The following is a 22,462-nucleotide window of genomic DNA, read 5'->3' as shown; positions in this document are numbered from 1 at the left end:
GTAACCAGTGAGCAAGTGACACATTAAATATTAACATAAAGGTCCTAGCTAATCGATCATAACACCGAGAACTTTCTCTTGGATCCCATACAGATCTGCAGCTTTACCAGGACTAACACTATGCAGTGGATCAGTACGAGATTCCGCCGGACAGGATCTCGGCGGTTGTAATATCAACACCGGGATCCCGACCGGCACAATCCCGACAGGCACGGTGCCTCGCTGCACTCGTCACACTAATTTAGTCTCCCTCTATGGGTGTCGTGGACACCCACAGAGGGAGAATATGTCGGGATTGTGGCGGTCAGGATCCCGGTGTCTATATTCTGACCGGCGGGATCTTGACCGCATCCCCTATGCAGACATCCCAGGACTGTTAATTCATCAAACACTAAAGCAGAGGTTCTCAAACGCGGTCCTGAAGGCACCCCAATGGTCCAGGTTTTATGTACATCCATGGCTCAGGACAGATGGTTGAATCAAATTGACTGAGGTGCTTATTAAGCCATTTGTGTCCAAGCATGGATCTACTTAAAACCTGGACTGTTGGGGAGCCCTGAAGACCGCATTTGAGAATATCTGCACTAAGGATAATTCCCCAGAACGAGTCACCTTAACACTTTTGTCAAACCATGAATAAAATGTATTTAGAACTTCCACCAATACACTATTTACTCCACTTAACGCTACCTTGTTGGGTTTATAATCAGAAATATCTTTCAAACTCTGCCACATACTGCTAGGATCCTTACACCAACTGAACGTATCTTCCATTCTAACATAACCTTGGTGTTGTTTACACAATATGTGATTGGCTGCTAGCAGATCATGTGGTATTATCTCTATCATGTTTCTCATAAATAAACTGTATCCATTTATATCATCTGTGTATTAGATAAGCTTCAGTCAATTCATATTTGTATATATTTTATTGGATGGCTCAGTTGATTAAGATTGAACACACAGCTGCAACTATTAAAGAGGATACCCCCACCGTATGCATATGATTTCCCCCCACCCCCTGCACAGTCTATCTAGTAAAAAGTATAGTCAAAATGGGCACTTAATCAAAATCTTACATAGACAAAACCTCAAGCACACAATCAAAATCTGAACTATATCTGGGCTCTGGGGGAGTTCAAGGGAAATCGCATAGTCAAAATCGGGCATAGCGAGAGCCACCAGAGAATGTGGGGAGGAGACTGATCAGATTTCTGGGCTAGTTCACACAGTGAAATGATGCGAGGGGGAGAGCAGGAGTATAAAAGGGGATGATGGCTCCTGATGTAAGAGATACACCAGAGAGTGTGGGGAGGAGACTGGTCAGATCTCTGGGCTCGTAACACACAGTGACATGATGTGAGGAGGAGCAGGAGACTAATAGGGGCTAATGGCTCCTGATGTATGAGATACACCAGAGTGTGGGGAGGAGACTGGTCAGATCTCTGGGCTGGTAACACAGAGTGACATGATGTTAGGGGCAGAGCAGGAGACTAATAGGGCCTGATGGCTCCTGACTTCTCTATTGGGAAGATACATTTCCCTCATTAGTCTGTACTGACAGAGGAGGGTGTGCGATAAGAGACTGCTGTAGTGACAGAACAAGGAGAATATGTGACTATTCTCTGTAATAAGTGATTATTACTCACCTGTGCTGATATCTGTAGGGATTTCCTCCTCCTTACACTGCTGAACACCCCTCACATATGTCTCTTCTTCTTCCTTCATATCTTCTATCTTAATATCAGCCAGACCCTCACCCTAATTAATCCATGAAAGAACACTTTAGAAATGTCTAATTTCCCCAAGAGTAAATAGTAGAATATCAGGGTATACGGCACTGTGGTATATCAGTATTTGCTAAGACCCTAAATCCCATCTACCTGATCCTCCTGTGGGATCCTGTGATTCTCCTCTGTACAGTCCTGGGAACAAAGAGGATGGGGACATTTCTCTGGGGTATCTCTGTTACTGGCTCCATCTGTAAGAGACACACAGGGAATGAGTACATTGTATTTTCTCTTATCAGATGTGTATGTGTCCTATCTCCCCCATATTGGACTAATCACGATTTATGTGACTAGACAAAATGATGCGCTCCAGTTACACAAATGCCCTGTACATACACAACACAATAGACCGGCGCAAATTAAATAAGGGTATAGACAGAATAAAATGGTACTCTGTATAAATTGGTATAATAACCGGGTGATATTGCTGGAGATAAAACCTTCTCCTGTACCAACTTCCTTCGGTTGTCTGTTTAAATACCTTTGACCAATCGATTGGGAGACTCAATCAGCAGACATCACACATGGTTATGTTGATCAGAATGAGCCCGAATCAGTTTATTGTTTAGGGGTTCTTATAGGCATATACAGGAATTTGTTACACGTTACAAAACATAAGCATAAGCGTCATTTCTCACATATAGAAATCATGAGACATTACAATCCTTGAGAATCAGTCTGTAGACACTGTTCTCACAACATCACTTGTTCTCACAACATCACTGTTCCATCAACATGTTCCAGAAGATAAGTGATTATTAGCTCGACCTTATATCCCAGAGGTACTTCTCTAACTACAGAAATGTCAGCATTACTTATAAGTTTTTAGCAAAAGCATTTCTTTATATTCAGACAAATGGCTACTGTGATGCAAGATGGCTGAAAACTACTTTAGTATAATGCTGTCCCTTTCAATAGTATCCTGTATATATTGGGATAATAACCAGATAATAGTATCATGTTCACAGTCTTATAAGAGGATACTCAGTTCTCTTTCTTATCACTCAGATTGTCCTCTCCGTGTTAGCCCAGCCGTATTCACACTCTACTTCTTTGTCTCAATGGTACTCAAAATATTTCCCTTTTGTTATAAGACATAATTTGTGGATAGTAAACCTGATCCAGTGAGAGATCGTCTGCTTAGAAGCAGGACACCCAAGTTTCTTGGGATCATACAGGTTAGAGTCCTATTGTCTCTGACGAGCAGTCCTCTTCACATAAATTTTCAAAGCCCTTACAACATCCAAGGACTTGATGAAAATGAGGAGTCAGCAGCAACTGGCACCACAATAGGCTGGTTGATATGAAATGCCGACACAACCTTCGGAAGGAACTGCTGACGTGTCCGGAGCTAAGCTCTATCTTCATGGAAGATCAAGTAGGGGCTCTAACAAGACAAAGCCCCCCACTCCGACACCCGTCGAGCAGAAGCTAAGGCCAACAAAGTGACAGCCTTCCACGTGAGAAACTTGATCTCAACCTCCGGTAGAGGTTTGAACCAATCCGATTGCAGGAACTGAAACACCACGTTAAGATCCCAGGGAACCATAGGCAGCACAAAGGGAGGCTGGATGTACAGAACCCCTTTCAGAAAAGTCTGAACCTCAGGGAGGGAAGCCAACTGTTTCTGGAAGAAAATAGATAGGGCCGAAATCTGGACCTTTACGGATCACAACCTCAGGCCCAAATCCACACCTGCTTGCAGGAAGAGGAGAAACCGTCCCAGTTAAAACTCCACCGTAGGAAACTTCTTGGACTCGCACCAAGATACATATTTTTTCCAAATACGATGGTAATGTTTAGACGTTACTCCTTTCCTAGCCTGTATCAGGGTAGGAATAACCTTGTTCGGAATGCCTGTCCGAGCTAATATCTGGTGTTCAACCTCCATGCCGTCAAATGTAGCTGCGGTAAGTCTTGATAAGCGAATGGCCCCCTGCTGCAGTAGGTCCTCCCAAAGAGGAAGAGGCCTTGGCTCCTCTAGCAGTAGATCCAGAAGATCCCCATACCAAGCCCTTCTTGGCCAGTGCAGGGCAATGAGGATTGCCTGAACTCTTGTTCTCCTTATGAGTTTTAGAACTCTTGGAATGAGTGGAAGTGGAGGAAACACGTACACCGACGGGAACACCCACAGAGTCAATAGGGCGTCCACCACCACGGCTTGCGAGTCCCTCGACCTGGAACAATACCGCCGAAGCTTCTTGTTGAGATGAGAGGCCATCATGTCTATTTGAGGTACACCCCAAAGATCTGTTACCTCTGTGAACACCTCCAGATGGAGTCCCCACTCTCCTGGATGGAGATAGTGTCTGCTGAGGAAGTCCGCTTTCCAGTTGTCTACTCCCGGAATAAAGATTTCTGACAGCGCCAATGCGTGTTTTTCTGCCCAGAGGATGATTTTTGTTACCTCTGACATTGCAGCTCTGCTCTTCGTTCCGCGCTGTCGGTTTATGTAAGCCACCGGTGTTACATTGTCTGTCTGCACTTGAATGGCTCGATCTCGCAGAAGATGGCCCGCTTGGAAGGCTGGATTCCAGGCTTGACCACCGTCTTTGGAAGGTTTCCCCCTGAGAGAATGCGCCCCAGCCATGGAGACTTGCATCCGCGGTTAGAAGGATCCAGCCCTGAATCCTGAACCTGCGGCCCTGCAGAAGGTGAGGTAGTTGCAGCCACCAAAGGAGTGAAATCCTGGCTTTCGGCGACAGACGTATTCTCGGGTGCATGTGTAGATGAGATCCCGACCACTTGTCCAGGAGAGCCAGTTAAAAGGACCGAGCATGAAACCTTCCGTACTGTAGAGCCTCGGGAAAAACACCCTCTGCACTTCCGTGTCGGGAATCATTCCCAGAAAAGACAACCTCCTGGTCGGCTCCAAATGTGATTTCGGAAGGTTCAGAATCCAACTGTGTTCCCTGAGCAGACGAGTCATGAGAACAATGGATTGCATCGTCGTCTCCCTGGATGATGCCTTTATCAGCAGATCATCCAGATATGGGATTATGTTCACCCCCTGTCTGCGGAGGAGAACCATCATCTCTGCCATCACCTTGGTGAACAACCTCGTGTTGTGGAGAGGCCGAATGGCAGTGCCTGAAATTGATAGGGACTGTCAAACAGGGCAAATCTGAGATAAGCCTGGTGCGGCAGCCAAATCGAAATGTGAAGGTACGCATCCTTGATATCCAGGGATACCAGAAACTCTCCCTTCTCCAGACCTGAAATCACTGCTCTGAGAGACTCCATTTTGAATTTGAGCACCCTTAGGTAAGGGTACAATGATTTCAAGTTCAAAATTGGTCTGACCGAACCATCCGGATTCGGTAACACGAAAAGGTTTGAATAATAACCCTTGTTTTGCATAGGAGATGGAACTAGGACAAGGACCTGTGACTTTTCCAATTTTAGGATGGCTTCCTGTAGGATAGCCCTGTCTGTCAGCAAAGCTGACAAGCCTAATTTGAAGAATCTGTGAGGCGGGAGTTCTTGAAACTCCAGTCTGTACCCCTTGGACACAATATACTGTACCCAGGGAACCATGCCGGACGACACCCAAACGTGTCTGAAACGTCTGAGTCTCGCACCCACCAGCCCATCCTCCAAGCTTTGCGGTCCACCGTCATGCTGAGGATTTTGAGGAACCAGAAGCAGGTCTCTGGTCCTGGCCTTTTGGATTTTGCACGACCACCTCTAAAGAAAGTGGTAGGAGGCTTGGACTTTTTTGCCTTAGTGGTCCGAAAGGTCTGCGGCACAGCTGAAGAAAATGGTTTCTTCGTAGAAGGTGTAGCTGAGGGAAGGAAAGGTGACTTACCCGCGGTTGCCATGGAAATCCACGCATCCAACGCTTCCCCAAATAGAGCCTGACTTGTGTAGGGTTGGTTCTCCACACTTCTCCTGGATTCCACATCTGCAGATCATTGGCGTAGCCAGAGTCCACTGCGAGCTGAGACAGACATGGAAGATGTCCGTGCAGTCAGCGTAGATTCCACCATGAACCCTGCAGAATCCTGTTACGTAAAAACAATTCAATGTCACTTCTATCCATTGTATCCAAATCCTCTAACAATGTGCCTGACCACTTTACTATGGCTTTAGAAATCCATGCACGGGCAATAGTAGGCCTTAACGCCACTCCTGAAGCATTGTAAATGGATTTCAGCGTAGTGTCAATCTTACGATCAGCTGGTTCTTTTAACGTGGTAGATCACGAGACAGGTAAAACCACCCTTTGATACAGTCTGGAGACAGATGCGTCAACAATGGGTGGGTTTTCCCATTTTTTCCCATCTTCCTCAGGGAAGGGAAAAGCAACCAGAACACTTTTTGGCATCTGGAATTTTTTCTCTGGGTTTTCCCAGGATTTTTCAAATATAGCGTTTAATTCTTTAGACGCAGGGAAGGTTAGCGAGGCTTTCTTATTGTCAGTGAAGTGAGTCTCCTCAACCTGCTCAGGTGTTGTGTCAGTAATATTTAACACATCTCTAATGGCCTCAATCATGAGCTGCACCCCCTTAGCAAGGGATACCGCCCCAGCACCGTCTGCAGTACCAGAATCGGTATCCATGTCATCTTGCATAATATGGGCAAGTGAACGTTTCTGTGGGAACATGCTAGGGGATTTTGCAGGAATAGGAACAGAGCCTGACCAAACTGCCATAGACTTCTTCAACACCTGAGTTTCAGTCTCAGTATTAGCTACCCTAGTAGATATCTGAGAGATCATTCCTTTGATGGAAGTTAACCACTCAGGTTGAACAATAGGGATCTGAGACAAAGCATTACAATCCTGTGCACATGGAATGGATCCTTCCTGAGTGGAAACCTCTTCTGCAGCATATGACACAGAGTCCCTAGGCATGGCTATGTGAGATATTAAACACACACACACACACACACACACACACACACACGGAAATGTCAGACACAGTTTCCCCCCTAAGTATGCCACAGAGAGACAGAGATTGGAGCCAACCCACACACAGTGCTTTCTGAGGTAGAACTAATAAAACTACCAGCGCTATCTGTGTACCTTAATAGACTACACAGACTTTACACAACCTCCCCCCCTTCTACAACCCTCTGGTACCGCACAGGATAGCTGGAGTTGCTTGGAGGGACAGCTCTCCCTGTCAGGGTCTGTGTACAGGAACTGCAGGCAGGAAAATGGCGCTGAACGCTACTGGGTCCGCTCTGAGGAGAAGCTCCACCCCCGAACATGACTCTGCTTCCCGCTCTACATTATGTTATACTGGCCTGAGAATTTCTGCTGGCAGCGATCCGGAGACCCTGACAGTCTTGCTGACCAGTGTAGGGTATAGGCGCTGGCTCAGGGCGCCCCTCATAGCGCCGCACTATGTACCGCTGAGCCTCCGGAGCACAATTAGTACTGCACTCCATACCCTGTTGCCGCCATCTTCACACCGGCTCCCCGCTTGCCTGGGGTGCCGGTGACTCACTTGCCACCGAAGTCTTCTGGCTCTGTAAGGGGGTGGCGGCCTGCTGCGGGAGTGAGCGGTCGCCTGGAGCAGCCAACGATCATCACCCTCAGGAGCTCAGTGTCCTGTCAGCGGAGATAGTGGCTCAGACCCCACAGGGCGGACACTACTCCCCCCCCTTAATCCCACGAAGCAGAGAGGCTGTTGCCAGCAGTCTCCCTGTGCCTAAACTAACTCTTAGAAAACAATAAAACTAAAGACGCTCTAGGAGCTCCCGTAGCTGTGACCGGCTCCTCCGGGCACATTTTCTAAACTGAGTCTGGTGGGAGGGGCATAGAGGGAGGAGCCAGCCCACACTCTCAAACTCTTAAAATGCTAGTGGCTCCTAGAAGACCCGTCTATGTCCCATGGTACTAATGTGGACCCCAGCATCCTCTAGGACGTAAGAGAAACACCGCAAATTATGTCTTATACCAAAAGGGAAATATTTGGAGTACCATTGAGACAAAGGGGTATTTTCAATAAGAGTCGGGTCCATTTCGACATGGAGTTGTCGGAATGGACCCGACAACCCCTATTCAAAGAGCGGCCAAATCAGACTATCGGATTTGGCCGTTCCCTGTGTCTTGTCCTGCCGCTATCTGCCGGGTGCTCTGACAGCAGCAGCAGGCGGAACAGTGAGCGGCGGCAGCAGGGGGAACAGTGTGGCGGCCGGCGCTGGCAGCGAGGGTGATGTCTGCGGCGGGGGAAGAGGCACTGCAGGGAGAGAGGTGCCTGGCCGGGGGACAGCCGTCAAGGTACCTCTCATCCCCAATCCCCGTAGCTCGCCGCACCACTCCCCGTCTTCTCACCTCAATCTGACTTGTTTTCAAGTCGGATTGAGTTTGCCTGAAAGGGGGCCAAAACCTGTAGGATTTGGCCCAGTTTCCGACAGCAGCAGGTGGATCGGCTGGTATTCTGCCGATCCAACAAGTCGGGTTTCCCGACTTGTCGAAAAAAATAATTGCCTGTATTGAATAGGTCGGAACCCCTTCCGACCTATTCCAATCGGAAACTGCCATCTTTCTGACAAGACAGCATTTTCCGACTCTTACCCCAAAGAAGGAGAGCGTGAATACAGCTGGGCTAACACGGAGAGGACTATCGGAGAGATAAGAAAGAGAACGGAGTATCATCTAATACCCCTTTTCACATCGCACAAATAACCCGGTATCGACACGGCATATTGCCGAATTAGCGGCAGAAGGGTTATTACTGGGTTGAATACTGGGTCAGGCGCAGTGTGAATGGGAGCAGCTTCGGTGTGACACGGCTCCCATTCACAGCATAGGGAGAGGCTGTGCAGGAGATGAGCTTATCTCCCAGCGCCGCCTCCACCCCCGCTGCTATGGCAACCGACCCGGTATATTGCCGGGTTGGAAAGCCAGCAAAGCAGAGAAAATGCCGGATCCCACCCGGTAAGGACACGTTTCTCTTACCGGTGGAATCCGGCATTTGCGATCTGAAAGCGGTATTATATGACTGCGAACAGGATACTATTATACGGTTATTATACCAATATATACAGAGTACCATTTTATTCTGTCTATACCTTTATTTCATTTGTGCCGGTCTATTGTCGAGTGTGTTGTGTAATCACGATTTAAGCAACTAAGCAATGTGCCCATTTAGTAGTTATTAACAATTAATAAATCAAAACAAAAAAAAAACCATCAATTTCCACAGATAGGAAGGGTGTAATGCTTAAATCTCCATGTTCTGTCATATAAAAAATTAGTCCCCTTCATGGAATGTGGTAGATTTACTTGGGTGACCCTATCAATCCTACACGTTAGACAGTGGGGGGAAAAACAAAAAAAACAAAAAAAAAATACAAAAGTGCATTATTTTAAAGTACAGATTTTGTAATGAAAACTTATACATAGACTCCTGCCCTTTACTGTTCGGCAAAGGCGGATTATTGCTGGAACAAGAATCCTAAATTAATGTGTTGTGGTTTTCAGAACAATGGGGCAGATGTATTAAGCCTTGAGACGGCATCAGGAAGTTACATAGTTAGTGAGGTTGAAAAGAGGCAAAATGCCCATCGGGTTCAACCTGTATTCTGTGCTAAGCTGTTCATATTATAATGCGCCTGCTGAAGTAATGGTTAAGTACCAATTGACAACAATGATTCTTACCACTCCCAGATTAATGTCCATATGTCAAATGCTATAACCCTGGATACTTTTTCCAGTTAGGAATTTGTCCAGTCCGTTTTTAAATGCATTTACAGAGTCTGCCATTATTACCTTCTCCGGCAGGGAGTTCCAAATATACGTTATGGTAAGAACTTACCGTTGATAAGGTGATTTCTCTTATGTCCACAGGTATCCACAGGATAAGATTGGGATATTGTCGAGCGACAGCGAAAATGGCACCAACACGGTCAAAAGCTTTCTGGCCTCCCAGGATGCATTGGGGCCCTCACCATATAGTCCCGCCCACTGACTCAGTCAGATCAGTTCTTTCCACAGCGATTTTAGGCAGGAACATCAGGCAGAGACCTGTTTAGGCGATAAGAACACACATGCACACCCTTCCATACAAGAAGGAAGAGGTTTTAGTGATTGTCTAGATCCTCAAATCAGATGAGTCAGGGTGGGATCCCTGTGGACATAAGAGAAATCACGTTATCAACAGTAAGTTCTTACCATAACGTATATTTCTCTGGCTGGGTCCACAGGATTATCCACAGGATAACATTGGGATTCCCAAAGCCATTTTAGTGGTGGGGACGCTCCTGATTGCACAGGAGGACCTTTCGCCCGGTCTTTTGCCAAGTCTGCGTCAGGAGAGGCAAAAGTATCCAAGGCATAATGTCTAATGAATGTGTTTATGGAAGACCATGTGGCTGCCTTACATATCTGTTCTGCTGAAGCACCTTGTTGTGCTGCCCAAGAAGAACCTACCTTACGTGTAGAGTGTGCAGAGACATTAGCCGGAATAGGGAGATCTGCATGAGAATAAGCTTCTGATATTACCATTTCGGAGCCATCTCGCCAGCGTCTGTTTACTAGCAGGCCATCCTCTTCTATGGAATCCGTAGAGGATGAAGAGAGAATCTGTTTTCCTGATGGCACTAGTACGATCTATGTAGATTTTTAAAGCCCGGACCACGTCCAGCAACGCTTCTCCCACAGATAGTCCCGATACCTGAAAAGCTGGGACTACAATCTCTTCATTCAGGTGAAACTTTGATACCACCTTTGGAAAATAACTAGATCTCGTTCTGAGAACTGCTCTGTCTGGAAAAAAACTTAGGAAAGGAGACTTACACGATAATGCTCCTAAATCTGACACTCTTCTGGCTGACGCCATTGCCAGTAAAAAAAGAACTTTAACCGTTAACCACTTAAGATCTGCTCTCTCAAGTGGTTCAAACAGAGGACCCTGGAGAAATTTAAGAATTAAATTCAAATCCCAGGGAGCTGCAGGAGGAACAAATGGAGGTTGAATATATACTACTCCTTGAAAAAACGTACGTACATCCTGTAAATCAGCAACCTTCTGCTGAAACCATACAGTTAACGCTGAGACTTGAACCCTCAAGGAAGCAACTTTCAACCCTTTATCCAATCCTGCCTGAAGGAAATCCAAAATCCTAGCTACTTTAAAAGATCTCATTTCGAAAAAAATTCCAGTACACCAGTGAATATAGGCTTGCCATATTCTATGATACACACGGACCGAAGAAGGCTTTCCTGCTCTAAGCATAGTTTGGATTACTTGTTTCGAAAATCCCTTAGCCTCTAAGATAGAGGTTTCAACAGCCACGCCGTCAAAGATAGGCGATCCAGATAAATGTGACAACAAGGACCCTGCATTAACAGGTCTGGACGTTGAGGGAGCAGTATCGGTGCTTCCACGGACATTCTCAGTAGATCTGTGTACCAATGCCTTCTTGGCCAAGCTAGAGCTATTAGAATGATTGCTCCTTTTGCCTGTTTTATCTTTCTCACTACTCTGGGTAACAGAGATATTGGAGGGAACAGATATGTCAGCTGAAACCTCCATTCTACAGACAGTGCGTCAACAAAGACCGCTCCTGGGTCCCTTGTTCTCGATCCGTACCTCGGAACTTTGTAGTTTAGACGAGACGCCATAAGGTCTATCTCCGGTAGACCCTATCTATTCACCAGTGTCTGAAACACTTCTGGGTGTAGTGCCCATTCGGTTTCCTGAATGGTGTGCCGACTGAGAAAATCCGCTTCCCAGTTTAGTACACCCGGGACAAATACTGCCGACAATGCTGGGAGATGGAGTTCTGTCCATTTTAGAATGGGAGTTACTTCCTCCATCAGTCTATTGCTGTGAGTTCCTCCTTGATGATTGAGGTACGCTACTGCCGTCGCATTGTCTGAGCGAATCTGGACTGGTCTTCCTTGTAGATTGTCCTTTGCCTAAACTAGAGCCAAGTAAACGGCCCCTATCTCCAACAGATTTATCGACAGGCGACTTTCCCTTGCGGTCCATTTTCCCTGGAACCATAGGCTTCCGAGTACCGCCCCCCAGCCTTGCAGGCTGGCATCTGTTGTCAGGACTTGCCACTCTTTTATACAAAAGGGTCTCCCCTTGTTTAAATGGTCTGTCTACAGCCACCACGCTAGAGACCTTTTGACATTTACTGGAATCTTTATCATCTGCTTCTTTATCGTCTGATGATTTCCGTTCCATTTGGTCAAAATAAGGTGCTGCAAAGGTCTGGAGTGGAATTGCGCATATTCCACCATGTCGAAAGTTGATACCATCAGACCCAACAGTCGCATTGCTGCATGGACTGACATTGTCTGGGCTTGCAACACTTCCTGAGCCATGACCTGCACCTTGACTATCTTTTTCTCTGGTAAGAGAACTTTCTGTAGGTCTGAATCCAATATGGCCCCCAAATGAACCATCCGCTGTGACGGATTCATGGACTTTTCCCAATTTATGAGCCACCCGTGTCTCTGTAAACAAACTATCGTCTGTTGAAGATGGCTCAACATTAAATCTGGCGTCTGTGCTAAGATTAACAGGTCGTCGAGGTATGGGAATATTCTTATCCCCTGTTTGCGCAGACCAGCTGCCATAACCACCATGATCTTGGTAAACACCCTGGGTGCTGTAGCTATCCCGAAATGCAGATCTTGGAACTGGAAATGTTCCTGGAGGATGGCAAACCTGAGGTAACACTGATGTGATAGTGCTATAGGCACATGTAGGTAAGCATCCCGTACATCCAGAGATACCATGTAATCTCCCGGTTCCATAGCCAACATTATGGAGCGTAGCGTCTCCATGTGGAACTTCGGGATCCATATGTATTTGTTCAACATTTTCAGATTTAGAATTAGTCGATATGACCCATTTGGTTTCTGGATTAGAAATAGATTGGAGTAGAACCCCTGTCCCATTTGTGATGGAGGTACAGGGACAATCACACCTGAATGCAGTAATTTTTGGACTGCTTCTTGCAGGGCATTGTCCTTCAACTCTATACAAGACGGGCTGGTGCAAAAAAATCTTTGAGGAGGCTGCCTCCTGAATGGGAACTCATAACCCTGAGATACTACCTTCTGCACCCAAGCATCTGTTGCCATATGTGTGCAAAATGAAGGAGTCGGCCCCGAACCCTGGAATCCTCCAAACGAAGGCCCGTCTCTTCAGGCTGAGGGTTTCTTTTCAGGTTTGGAAACTGGCTTCTTGCTAGCCCACTGCTTCCTACCCCTGGATTTAAACTGGGGTTGTTTAGGCTCCTCTTTTGCTTTCGCTTTGCTTTGCCAACGAAAAGAGAGAAATTTTAAACCCTTGGACGTAGGGTTATAGGTAGCCGGAAATCTGACCTTTTTCGATTCAGTCTCTGATTCTAGGATATGCGATAAAGGTTTTCCAAATATTATATTACCAACAAAAGGCAATGCTTCCAATTCTTTCTTGGATTCCGCATCTGCCTTCCACGTACGTAGCCAAATTGCTCGGTGAGCGACTACTGTCAAGGCTGAAGCTTTAGAAGCAACTGTACCTACATCAATTGCTGCTTCCTCCAAATACTGGCCAGATTGTCTTAAATGGCAAAAATGATCCTCTTGCTACCTAGTAGGAGAAGGGATGCTATTCTCTAGTTCCTCTATCCATTCGCCCATTGCCTTTGCTACCCAGGCCGAAGCCATAGTAGGTCTTACCACTGCTCCTACTAAAGAAAAAATAAGAATTTACTTACCGATAATTCTATTTCTCGTAGTCCGTAGTGGATGCTGGGACTCCGTCAGGACCATGGGGAATTAGCGGCTCCGCAGGAGACAGGGCACAAAAGTAAAAGCTTTAGGATCAGGTGGTGTGCACTGGCTCCTCCCCCTATGACCCTCCTCCAAGCCTCAGTTAGGATACTGTGCCCGGACGAGCGTACACAACAAGGAAGGATTTTGAATCCCGGGTAAGACTCATACCAGCCACACCAATCACACTGTACAACCTGTGATCTGAACCCAGTTAACAGCATGATAACAGCGGAGCCTCTGAAAAGATGGCTCACAACAATAATAACCCGATTTTTGTAACAATAACTATGTACAAGTATTGCAGACAATCCGCACTTGGGATGGGCGCCCAGCATCCACTACGGACTACGAGAAATAGAATTATCGGTAAGTAAATTCTTATTTTCTCTGACATCCTAGTGGATGCTGGGACTCCGTCAGGACCATGGGGATTATACCAAAGCTCCCAAACGGGCGGGAGAGTGCGGATGGCTCTGCAGCACCGAATGAGAGAACTCCAGGTCCTCCTTAGCCAGGGTATCAAATTTTTAGAATTTTGCAAACGTGTTTGCCCCTGACCAAGTAGCAGCTCGGCAAAGTTGTAAAGCCGAGACCCCTCGGGCAGCCGCCCAAGATGAGCCCACCTTCCTTGTGGAATGGGCATTTACATATTTTGGCTGTGGCAGGCCTGCCACAGAATGTGCAAGCTGAATTGTACTACACATCCAACTAGCAATCGTCTGCTTAGAAGCAAGAGCACCCAGTTTGTTGGGTGCATACAGGATAACAGCAAGTCAGTTTTCCTGACTCCAGTCCTGGAAACATATATTTTCAGGGCCCTGACAACATCCAGCAACTTGGAGTCCTCCAAGTCCCTAGTAGCAGCAGGCACCACAATAAGCTGGTTCAGGTGAAACGCTGACACCACCTTAGGGAGAAACTGGGGACGAGTCCGCAGCTCTGCCCTGTCCGAATGGACAATCAGATATGGCTTTTGTGAGACAAAGCCGCCAATTCTGACACTCGCCTGGCCGAGGCCAGGGCCAACAGCATGGTCACTTTTCATGTGAGATATTTCAAATCCACAGATTTGAGCGGTTTAAAATGTGAGTTGAGGAATCCCAGAACTACGTTGAGATCCCACAGTGCCACTGGAGGCACAAAAGGGGGTTGTATATGCAGTACTCCCTTGACAAACTTCTGGACTTCAGGAACTGAAGCCAATTCTTTCTGGAAGAAAATTGACAGGGCCGAAATTTGAACCTTAATGGACCCCAATTTGAGGCCCATAGACACTCCTGTTTGCAGGAAATGCAGGAATCGACCGAGTTGAATTTTCTTCGTGGGGCCTTCCTGGCCTCACACCACGCAACCTATTTTCGCCACATGTGGTGATAATGTTGTGCGGTCACCTCCTTCCTGGCTTTGACCAGGGTATGAATGACCTCTTCCGGAATGCCTTTTTCCCTTAGGATCCGGCGTTCCACCGCCATGCCGTCAAACGCAGCCGCGGTAAGTCTTGGAACAGACATGGTACTTGCTGAAGCAAGTCCCTTCTTAGCGGCAGAGGCCATGAGTCCTCTGTGAGCATTTCTTGAATTTCCGGGTACCAAGTCCTTCTTGGCCAATCCGGAGCCACGAGTATAGTTCTTACTCCTCTACGTCTTATAATTCTCAGTACCTTGGGTATGAGAAGCAGAGGAGGGAACACATACACCGACTGGTACACCCACGGTGTTACCAGAACGTCCACAGCTATTGCCTGAGGGTCTCTTGACCTGGCGCAATACCTGTCCAGTTTTTTGTTGAGGCGGGACGCCATCATGTCCACCTTTGGTCTTTCCCAACGGTTCACAATCATGTGGAAGACTTCCCGATGAAGTCCCCACTCTCCCGGGTGGAGGTCGTGCCTGCTGAGGAAGTCTGCTTCCCAGTTGTCCACTCCCGGAAAGAACACTGCTGACAGTGCTATCACATGATTTTCCGCCCAGCGAAGAATCCTTGCAGTTTCTGCCATTGCCCTCCTGCTTCTTGTGCCGCCCTGTCTGTTTACATGGGCGACTGCCGTGATGTTGTCCCACTGGATCAATACCGGCTGACCTTGAAGCAGAGGTCTTGTTAAGCTTAGAGCATTGTAAATTGCCCTTAGCTCCAGTATATTTATGTGGAGAGAAGTCTCCAGACTTGATCACACTCCCTGGAAATTTTTTCCCTGTGTGACTGCTCCCCAGCCTCTCAGGCTGTCATCCGTGGTCACCAGGACCCAGTCCTGAATGCCGAATCTGCGGCCCTTTAGTAGATGAGCACTCTGCAGCCACCGCAGAAGAAACACCCTTGTCCTTGGAGACAGGGTTATCCGCTGATGCATCTGAAGATGCGATCCGGACCATTTTTCCAGCAGATCCCACTGAAAAGTTCTTGCGTGAAATCTGCCCAATGGAATCGCTTCGTAAGAAGCCACCATTTTTCCCAGGACCCTTGTACAATGATGCACTGACACTTTTCCTGGTTTTAGGAGGTTCCTGACTAGCTCGGATAACTCCCTGGCTTTCTTCTCCGGGAGAAACACCCTTTTCTGGACTGTGTCCAGAATCATCCCTAGGAACAGCAGACGTGTCATCGGAAACAGCTGCGGTTTTGGAATATTTAGAATCCCCCCGTGCTGTCGTAGAACTACTTGAGATAGTGCTACTCCGACCTCCAACTGTTCTCTGGACCTTGCCCTTATCAGGAGATCGTCCATTTTCTTTGAAGAAGAATCATAATTTTGGCAATTACCTTGGTAAGGACCCGGGGTGCCGTGGACAATCCAACCGGCAGCGTCTGAACTGATAGTGACAGTTCTGTACCACGAACCTGAGGTACCCTTGGTGAGAAGGGCAAATTGGGACATGGAGGTAAGCATCCCTGATGTCCCGGGACACCATATAGTCCCCTTCTTCCTGGTTCGCTATCACTGCTCTGAGTGACTCCATCTTGATTTGAACCTTTGTATGTAAGTGTTCAAATATTTCAGATTTAGAATAGGTCTCACCGAGCCGTCTGGCTTCAGTACCACAATATAGTGTGGAATAATACCCCTTTCCTTGTTGTAGGAGGGGTACTTTGATTATCACCTGCTGGGAATACAGCTTGTGAATTGTTTCCAATACTGCCTCCCTGTCGGAGGGAGACGTTGGTAAAGCAGACCTAAGGAAACTGCGAGGGAGAGACGTCTCGAATTTCCAATCTGTACCCCTGGGATACTACTTGTAGGATCCAGGGGTCCACTTGCGAGTGAGCCCACTGCGTGCTGAAACTCTTGAGACGACCCCCCCACCGCACCTGAGTCCGCTTGTACGGCCCCAGCGTCATGCTGAGGACTTGGCAGAAGCGGTGGAGGGCTTCTGTTCCTGGGAATGGGCTGCCTGCTGCAGTCTTCTTCCCTTTCCTCTATCCCTGGGCAGATATGACTGGCATTTTGCCCGCTTGCCCTTATGGGGACGAAAGGACTGAGGCTGAAAAGACAGTGTCTTTTTCTCCTTTATACGGCAATACTTCCTTGTGCCGTTTGGAATCTGCATCACCTGACCACTGTCGTGTCCATAAACATCTTCTGGCAGATATGGACATCGCACTTACTCTTGATGCCAGAGTGCAAATATCCCTCTGTGCATCTCGCATATATAGAAATGCATCCTTTAAATGCTCTATAGTCAATAAAATACTGTCCCTGTCAAGGGTATCAATATTTTCAGTCAGGGAATCCGACCAAGCCACCCCAGCGCTGCACATCCAGGCTGAGGCGATCGCTGGTCGCAGTATAACACCAGTATGTGTGTATATACTTCTTAGGATATTTTCCAGCCTCCTATCAGTTGGCTCCTTGAGGGCGGCCCTATCTGGAGACGGTACCGCCACTTGTTTTGATAAGCGTGTGAGCGCCTTATCCACCCTAAGGGGTGTTTCCCAACACGCCCTAACTTCTGGCGGGAAAGGGTATACCGCCAATAATTTTCTATCGGGGGAAACCCACGCATCATCACACACTTCATTTAATTTATCGGATTCCGGAAAAACTACAGGTAGTTTTTTCACACCCCACATAATACCCTTTTTTGTGGTACTTGTAGTATCAGAAATATGTAACACCTCCTTCATTGCCCTTAACAAGTAACGTGTGGCCCTAAAGGAAAATACGTTTGTTTCTTCACCGTCGACACTGAAGTCAGTGTCCGTGTCTGTGTCGACCGACTGAGGTAAATGGGCGTTTTAAAGCCCCTGACGGTGTTTGAGACGCCTGGACAGGTACTATTTTGTTTGCCGGCCGTCTCATGTCGTCAACCGATACTTGCAGCGTGTTGACATTATCACGTAATTCCTTAAATAAGCCATCCATTCCGGTGTCGACTCCCTAGAGAGTGACATCACCATTACAGGCAATTGCTCCGCCTCCTCACCAACATCGTCCTCATACATGTCGACACACACGTACCGACACACAGCACACACACAGGGAATGCTCTGATAGAGGACAGGACCCCACTAGCCCTTTGGGGAGACAGAGGGAATGTTTGTTAGCACACACCAAAACGCTATAATTATACAGGGACAACCTTTATATAAGTGTTTTTCCCTTATAGCATCTTAATATATATAATCATATCGCCAAATAAGTGCCCCCCCTCTCTGTTTTAACCCTGTTTCTGTAGTGCAGTGCAGGGGAGAGCCTGGGAGCCTTCCCACCAGCATTTCTGTGAGGGAAAATGGCGCTGTGTGCTGAGGAGAATAGGCCCCGCCCCCTTTTCGGCGGGCTTCTTCTCCCGTTTTTCTGAGACCTGGCAGGGGTTAAATACATCCATATAGCCCCAGGGGCTATATGTGATGTATTTGTAGCCAGTATAGGTACTTTCATTGCTGCCCAGGGCGCCCCCCCCAGCGCCCTGCACCCTCAGTGACCGCTGGTGTGAAGTGTGCTGACAACAATGGCGCACAGCTGCAGTGCTGTGCGCTACCTCATGAAGACTGAAAAGTCTTCTGCCGCCGGTTTCTGGACCTCTTCACTCTTCGGCATCTGCAAGGGGGTCGGCGGCGCGGCTCTGGGACCGGACTCCATGGCTGGGCCTGTGTTCGATCCCTCTGGAGCTAATGGTGTCCAGTAGCCTAAGAAGCCAATCCATCCTGCACGCAGGTGAGTTCACTTCTTCTCCCCTAAGTCCCTCGTAGCAGTGAGCCTGTTGCCAGCAGGACTCACTGAAAATAAAAAACCTAACAAAACTTTTACTCTAAGCAGCTCTTTAGGAGAGCCACCTAGATTGCACCCTTCTCGGCCGGGCACAAAAATCTAACTGAGGCTTGGAGGAGGGTCATAGGGGGAGGAGCCAGTGCACACCACCTGATCCTAAAGCTTTTACTTTTGTGCCCTGTCTCCTGCGGAGCCGCTAATTCCCCATGGTCCTGACGGAGTCCCAGCATCCACTAGGACGTCAGAGAAAATACTTTTCAAAAGGCTATCTACCCTTCTGTCAGTGACATCATTTAGTGTGGTAGATGACAGTGGTAAAGCAGATTTATGCACGAGTCGCAGAACATGTGCATCTACTTTTGGAGGATCTCCCTTTTCGAACAATCCACAGCTGGAAATGGATAATAAGAATCCCATCTTTTAGGAATCTTAAACTTCTTACTGAGCGCCGCCCAAGACTCATCCATCATTTCTGTCAGCTCATCTGACGCTGGGAATTCAGCTTTCACTGCCTTTGTTCATTTAAATACAGGTGCTATAGCTTTTAACACTGTCTTGGCTGGCTCTTCCAACGAGAGAACAGCCTTCACAGCATTAATAAATTCAGCTACATCATCTGAACTAAAACTCTGCGACTGATCATCATACAGAGTTGAATCTGTTTTATCATCATCCGATGTATCCTCTTGTGTAGTCTGCCACATAGACGTTTCTGTCTTAGTCTTACCTGTCTCTTGGTTGCTTGTAGAGGCTACTGGAACCAAGGCGTAGGAAGGTAGCTGCATGTATGGGTTCATAGTGTAACCTAACTCTTGAGGTGGTGCTACTGGAGTTAACTTGTCCACTATAGAAGACAGAGTCTTTGCGAACATATTCCATGGTGGCTGTTGGTGGTTGAACCAACTCCTGTTTTTTACTTTGCTGAAAAGCGAAATAGTTTGCACACAAACCCTCATAAGTGACCAATTGATTCATATCAATTACCCCTGACTTACAAGATAAGCATGTTAGGGCTGTAGGAGTGCTTGATAAATTCTCCTCATCACTTTTGCCGCTCACAGACATGGTATTAATCTGATATTGACTACACAATTTGTGACTGAAAGTCACCTTATATGTCAGTATATAGAGGTGAGATCAATCTGACCACAGTGCACCTGATTTGAGGGTCAGAACAGGACTGACATTACAGAAAAGTCAGTACACATACTAGCAGTCAGTCACATGTTAAAGCATTAGACCTTGTCATATGAGAATACAACATCCATAACAACTTATACATAAGTAGGAAAATTGTACTTCTGTTTTGACTGGCTCTTATTTCAACATAACATGCAGAAAACACAGTAATATACAGGTCTCATATGCAATAGGTACTAAAAATTAACAATTCATACTAACAAGTAGAAGGAATTCTTAGTACTGTATACCCTGCCTCCGGAGAGCGGGATACAGGGAGACTCACCACACTTCCATATCCAAGCAAATACGCTCGTAAGACGCTGATAACGGACACGGACGCTCACTGATGGACACGGACGCTGAGCGACTTCCACGTGTATGCAGACGCTAAGGCCTGCGACACGGTCTGGCGGGTTTATCTCCAGTGTACACAACCGCAGCGTCTAAGCTGCGACCGAGTACCCTCGTGGTAGCGTCTGAGCCGGAAGTGAGGTCATTCAGTTCATGAAACGAGAGACACGCGGGAACTGGCCATGAACTCGGAGGAGGGGCGGCCAGGAGAGCGTCTGAATCCCCCTGTTGACTTGAACTCCCAGGATCGCGGTCTCTACCTAGTCCTGGCGCCTATGATCCCCGGAGCATAGCGCTGTCACACTCGAGATGTTCGGCGCATCAACACACTGTTTGTAGTCTCCACCAAATCAGTGTAGCTGTGTCCTGACCCCTGTAGTAAGAGGAAGTCCATATACTCACTGTCTCCCCATGCTCCGGCCACAGCCTGGTAACGTCTGCTGGACCTGCTAGAACATCCGACACAGACGCCCGTCGAGACAGCACTGATACCCGAAGGTAAGCGTTGTTGCGACCCGGTGGGGAGTTGTTGGAGAGACTCTTTCTAGTATGCGTTTAAGATGCTGTTAAGAGAAGTCGCTTAAAAAAAAACAATATAGTAAGTCTATAAAAATAAAATAATAAAAGCTTGAGGCTGCTCTCACAGCAGCCCTGTGACCATGCGGCTTCCTGCCGCACCAAGCAAAAAACTGATCTCACTGAGTCAGTGGGCGGGACTATATGGAGAGGGCCCCAATGCATCCTGGGAGGCCAGAAAGCTCGTGACCATGTTGGTGCCATTTTCGCTGTCGCTCGACAATATCCCAATGTTATCCTGTGGATAATCCTGTGGACCCAGCCAGAGAAATCTTTATTGCCCTTACCGTGAAGAACCCTTTCCTACGTTGTGTACGGAATTTTCTCTCCTCTAGCCTCAGCGAGTGCCCACATGTCCTACATAGAGTTCTTTTAATAAACAGATCCCCTGCTAACTACTTGTAATGACCCTTTACATCAGGCCTGGCCAAACCGGTCCTCGAGATCTACCAACAGTTCATGTTTTCCAGGCCGCCTGGAGATCTGTAGAATTGTCAGTTAGGAGTGAATGCAGCACATCTTAATTAGTAATGACTACACCTGTGCACCAGCTAGGTGGTGTGGAAAATGTGAACTGTTGGTAGATCTCGAGGACCGGTTTGGCCAGCCCTGCTTTACATATTTGCAGCAGTGATAAGTGCACAGTGATAAACGCACCAGCCAATCAGCTCCTGTCAATTTACATATTGGAGCCGATTAGCTGATGCATTTATCACCTTGCTGGTTTATCACTTCCTTATGCCTCCAGGTTAATAAATCTGTCCCATGTGCTTTAAGGTCACTATATGGAGATTTTACCCCCCAAAAAAATCACTATTTGCCATGGTTGTTAAAGTCTATTAGATTTGAGACAACAAGGCTGTGTGGGGAGGAATCTAGTCAGATCTCTGGGATGGTAACTTGATGTGAGGAAGAGAGCAGGAGTCTAATAGGGCTGATAGCTCCTGACTTCTCTATTGGGCAGATATATTGTACTCAGTAGTCTGTACTGACGGAGAAGGGTGTAGGATAAGAGACTGCTGTAATAAGTGATTACTCACCTGTGCTGATATCTGTAGGGATTTCCTCCTCCTTACACTGCTGATCACCGCTCACATATGTCTCTTCTTCTTCCTTCATATCTTCTGCCTTGATATCAGTTGGGTTTTCACCCTAATTAACCCACAAATAAACACTTTTTAATAAAGATTGACATTAATTGATATTAGACAGGAGAGTCATATAGTGAGTCACTTTGGTATATTGGTGAGACCCTAAATCCCATCTACCTGATCCTCCTGTGGGGTCCTATAATTCTCCTCTGTACAGTCCTGGGAGAAGAGAGGATGAGGACATCTCCCTGGGGTATCTCTGTTACCGAGTACTTCTGTAGGAGACACACAATGACTGAGTACATTGTGCATATGTGACTATCAGGTAATGTGTGTATCTAGGAGGCCCTCAAAACTGCTCTCTCCTGTACATCAAAGTCTCTTCTTACCCAGTGAAGTGAGGGGCCGATGATCCTCCATCATCACGTCCTTGTACAGACCCTGTGTCCTCTATATAATCCCACTCCTGAGTGGAGAGATAGACAGTGACATCCTGACACCTTATAGGAACATGATACACACAATCACACCCAGACAC

At 47.1% G+C, this 22,462-nt stretch overlaps 1 protein-coding gene across 1 annotated transcript in view; it reads right to left on the bottom strand.

The window, feature by feature from the left end:
* Window positions 1-22,462, bottom strand: part of LOC135054813 (oocyte zinc finger protein XlCOF6-like) — a 33,816-nt gene that overhangs the window by 5,786 nt on the left and 5,568 nt on the right. The window contains exons 3-7 of the mRNA XM_063958184.1: window positions 22,314-22,390; window positions 22,102-22,199; window positions 21,874-21,985; window positions 1,884-1,981; window positions 1,650-1,761 (exon numbers count right to left, since the gene is read on the bottom strand). Coding sequence (XP_063814254.1) covers window positions 1,650-1,761; window positions 1,884-1,981; window positions 21,874-21,985; window positions 22,102-22,199; window positions 22,314-22,347 — 454 coding nt within the window. The 5' untranslated portion in view covers window positions 22,348-22,390. The remainder of the gene's footprint in view (window positions 1-1,649; window positions 1,762-1,883; window positions 1,982-21,873; window positions 21,986-22,101; window positions 22,200-22,313; window positions 22,391-22,462) is intronic.

This window comes from Pseudophryne corroboree, chromosome 3, assembly GCF_028390025.1.
Source record: "Pseudophryne corroboree isolate aPseCor3 chromosome 3, aPseCor3.hap2, whole genome shotgun sequence".
Taxonomy (NCBI): Eukaryota; Metazoa; Chordata; class Amphibia; order Anura; family Myobatrachidae; genus Pseudophryne; species Pseudophryne corroboree.
Note: the sequence above shows the minus strand (reverse complement) of the source record. Positions and strands in the feature narration are given on the sequence as shown.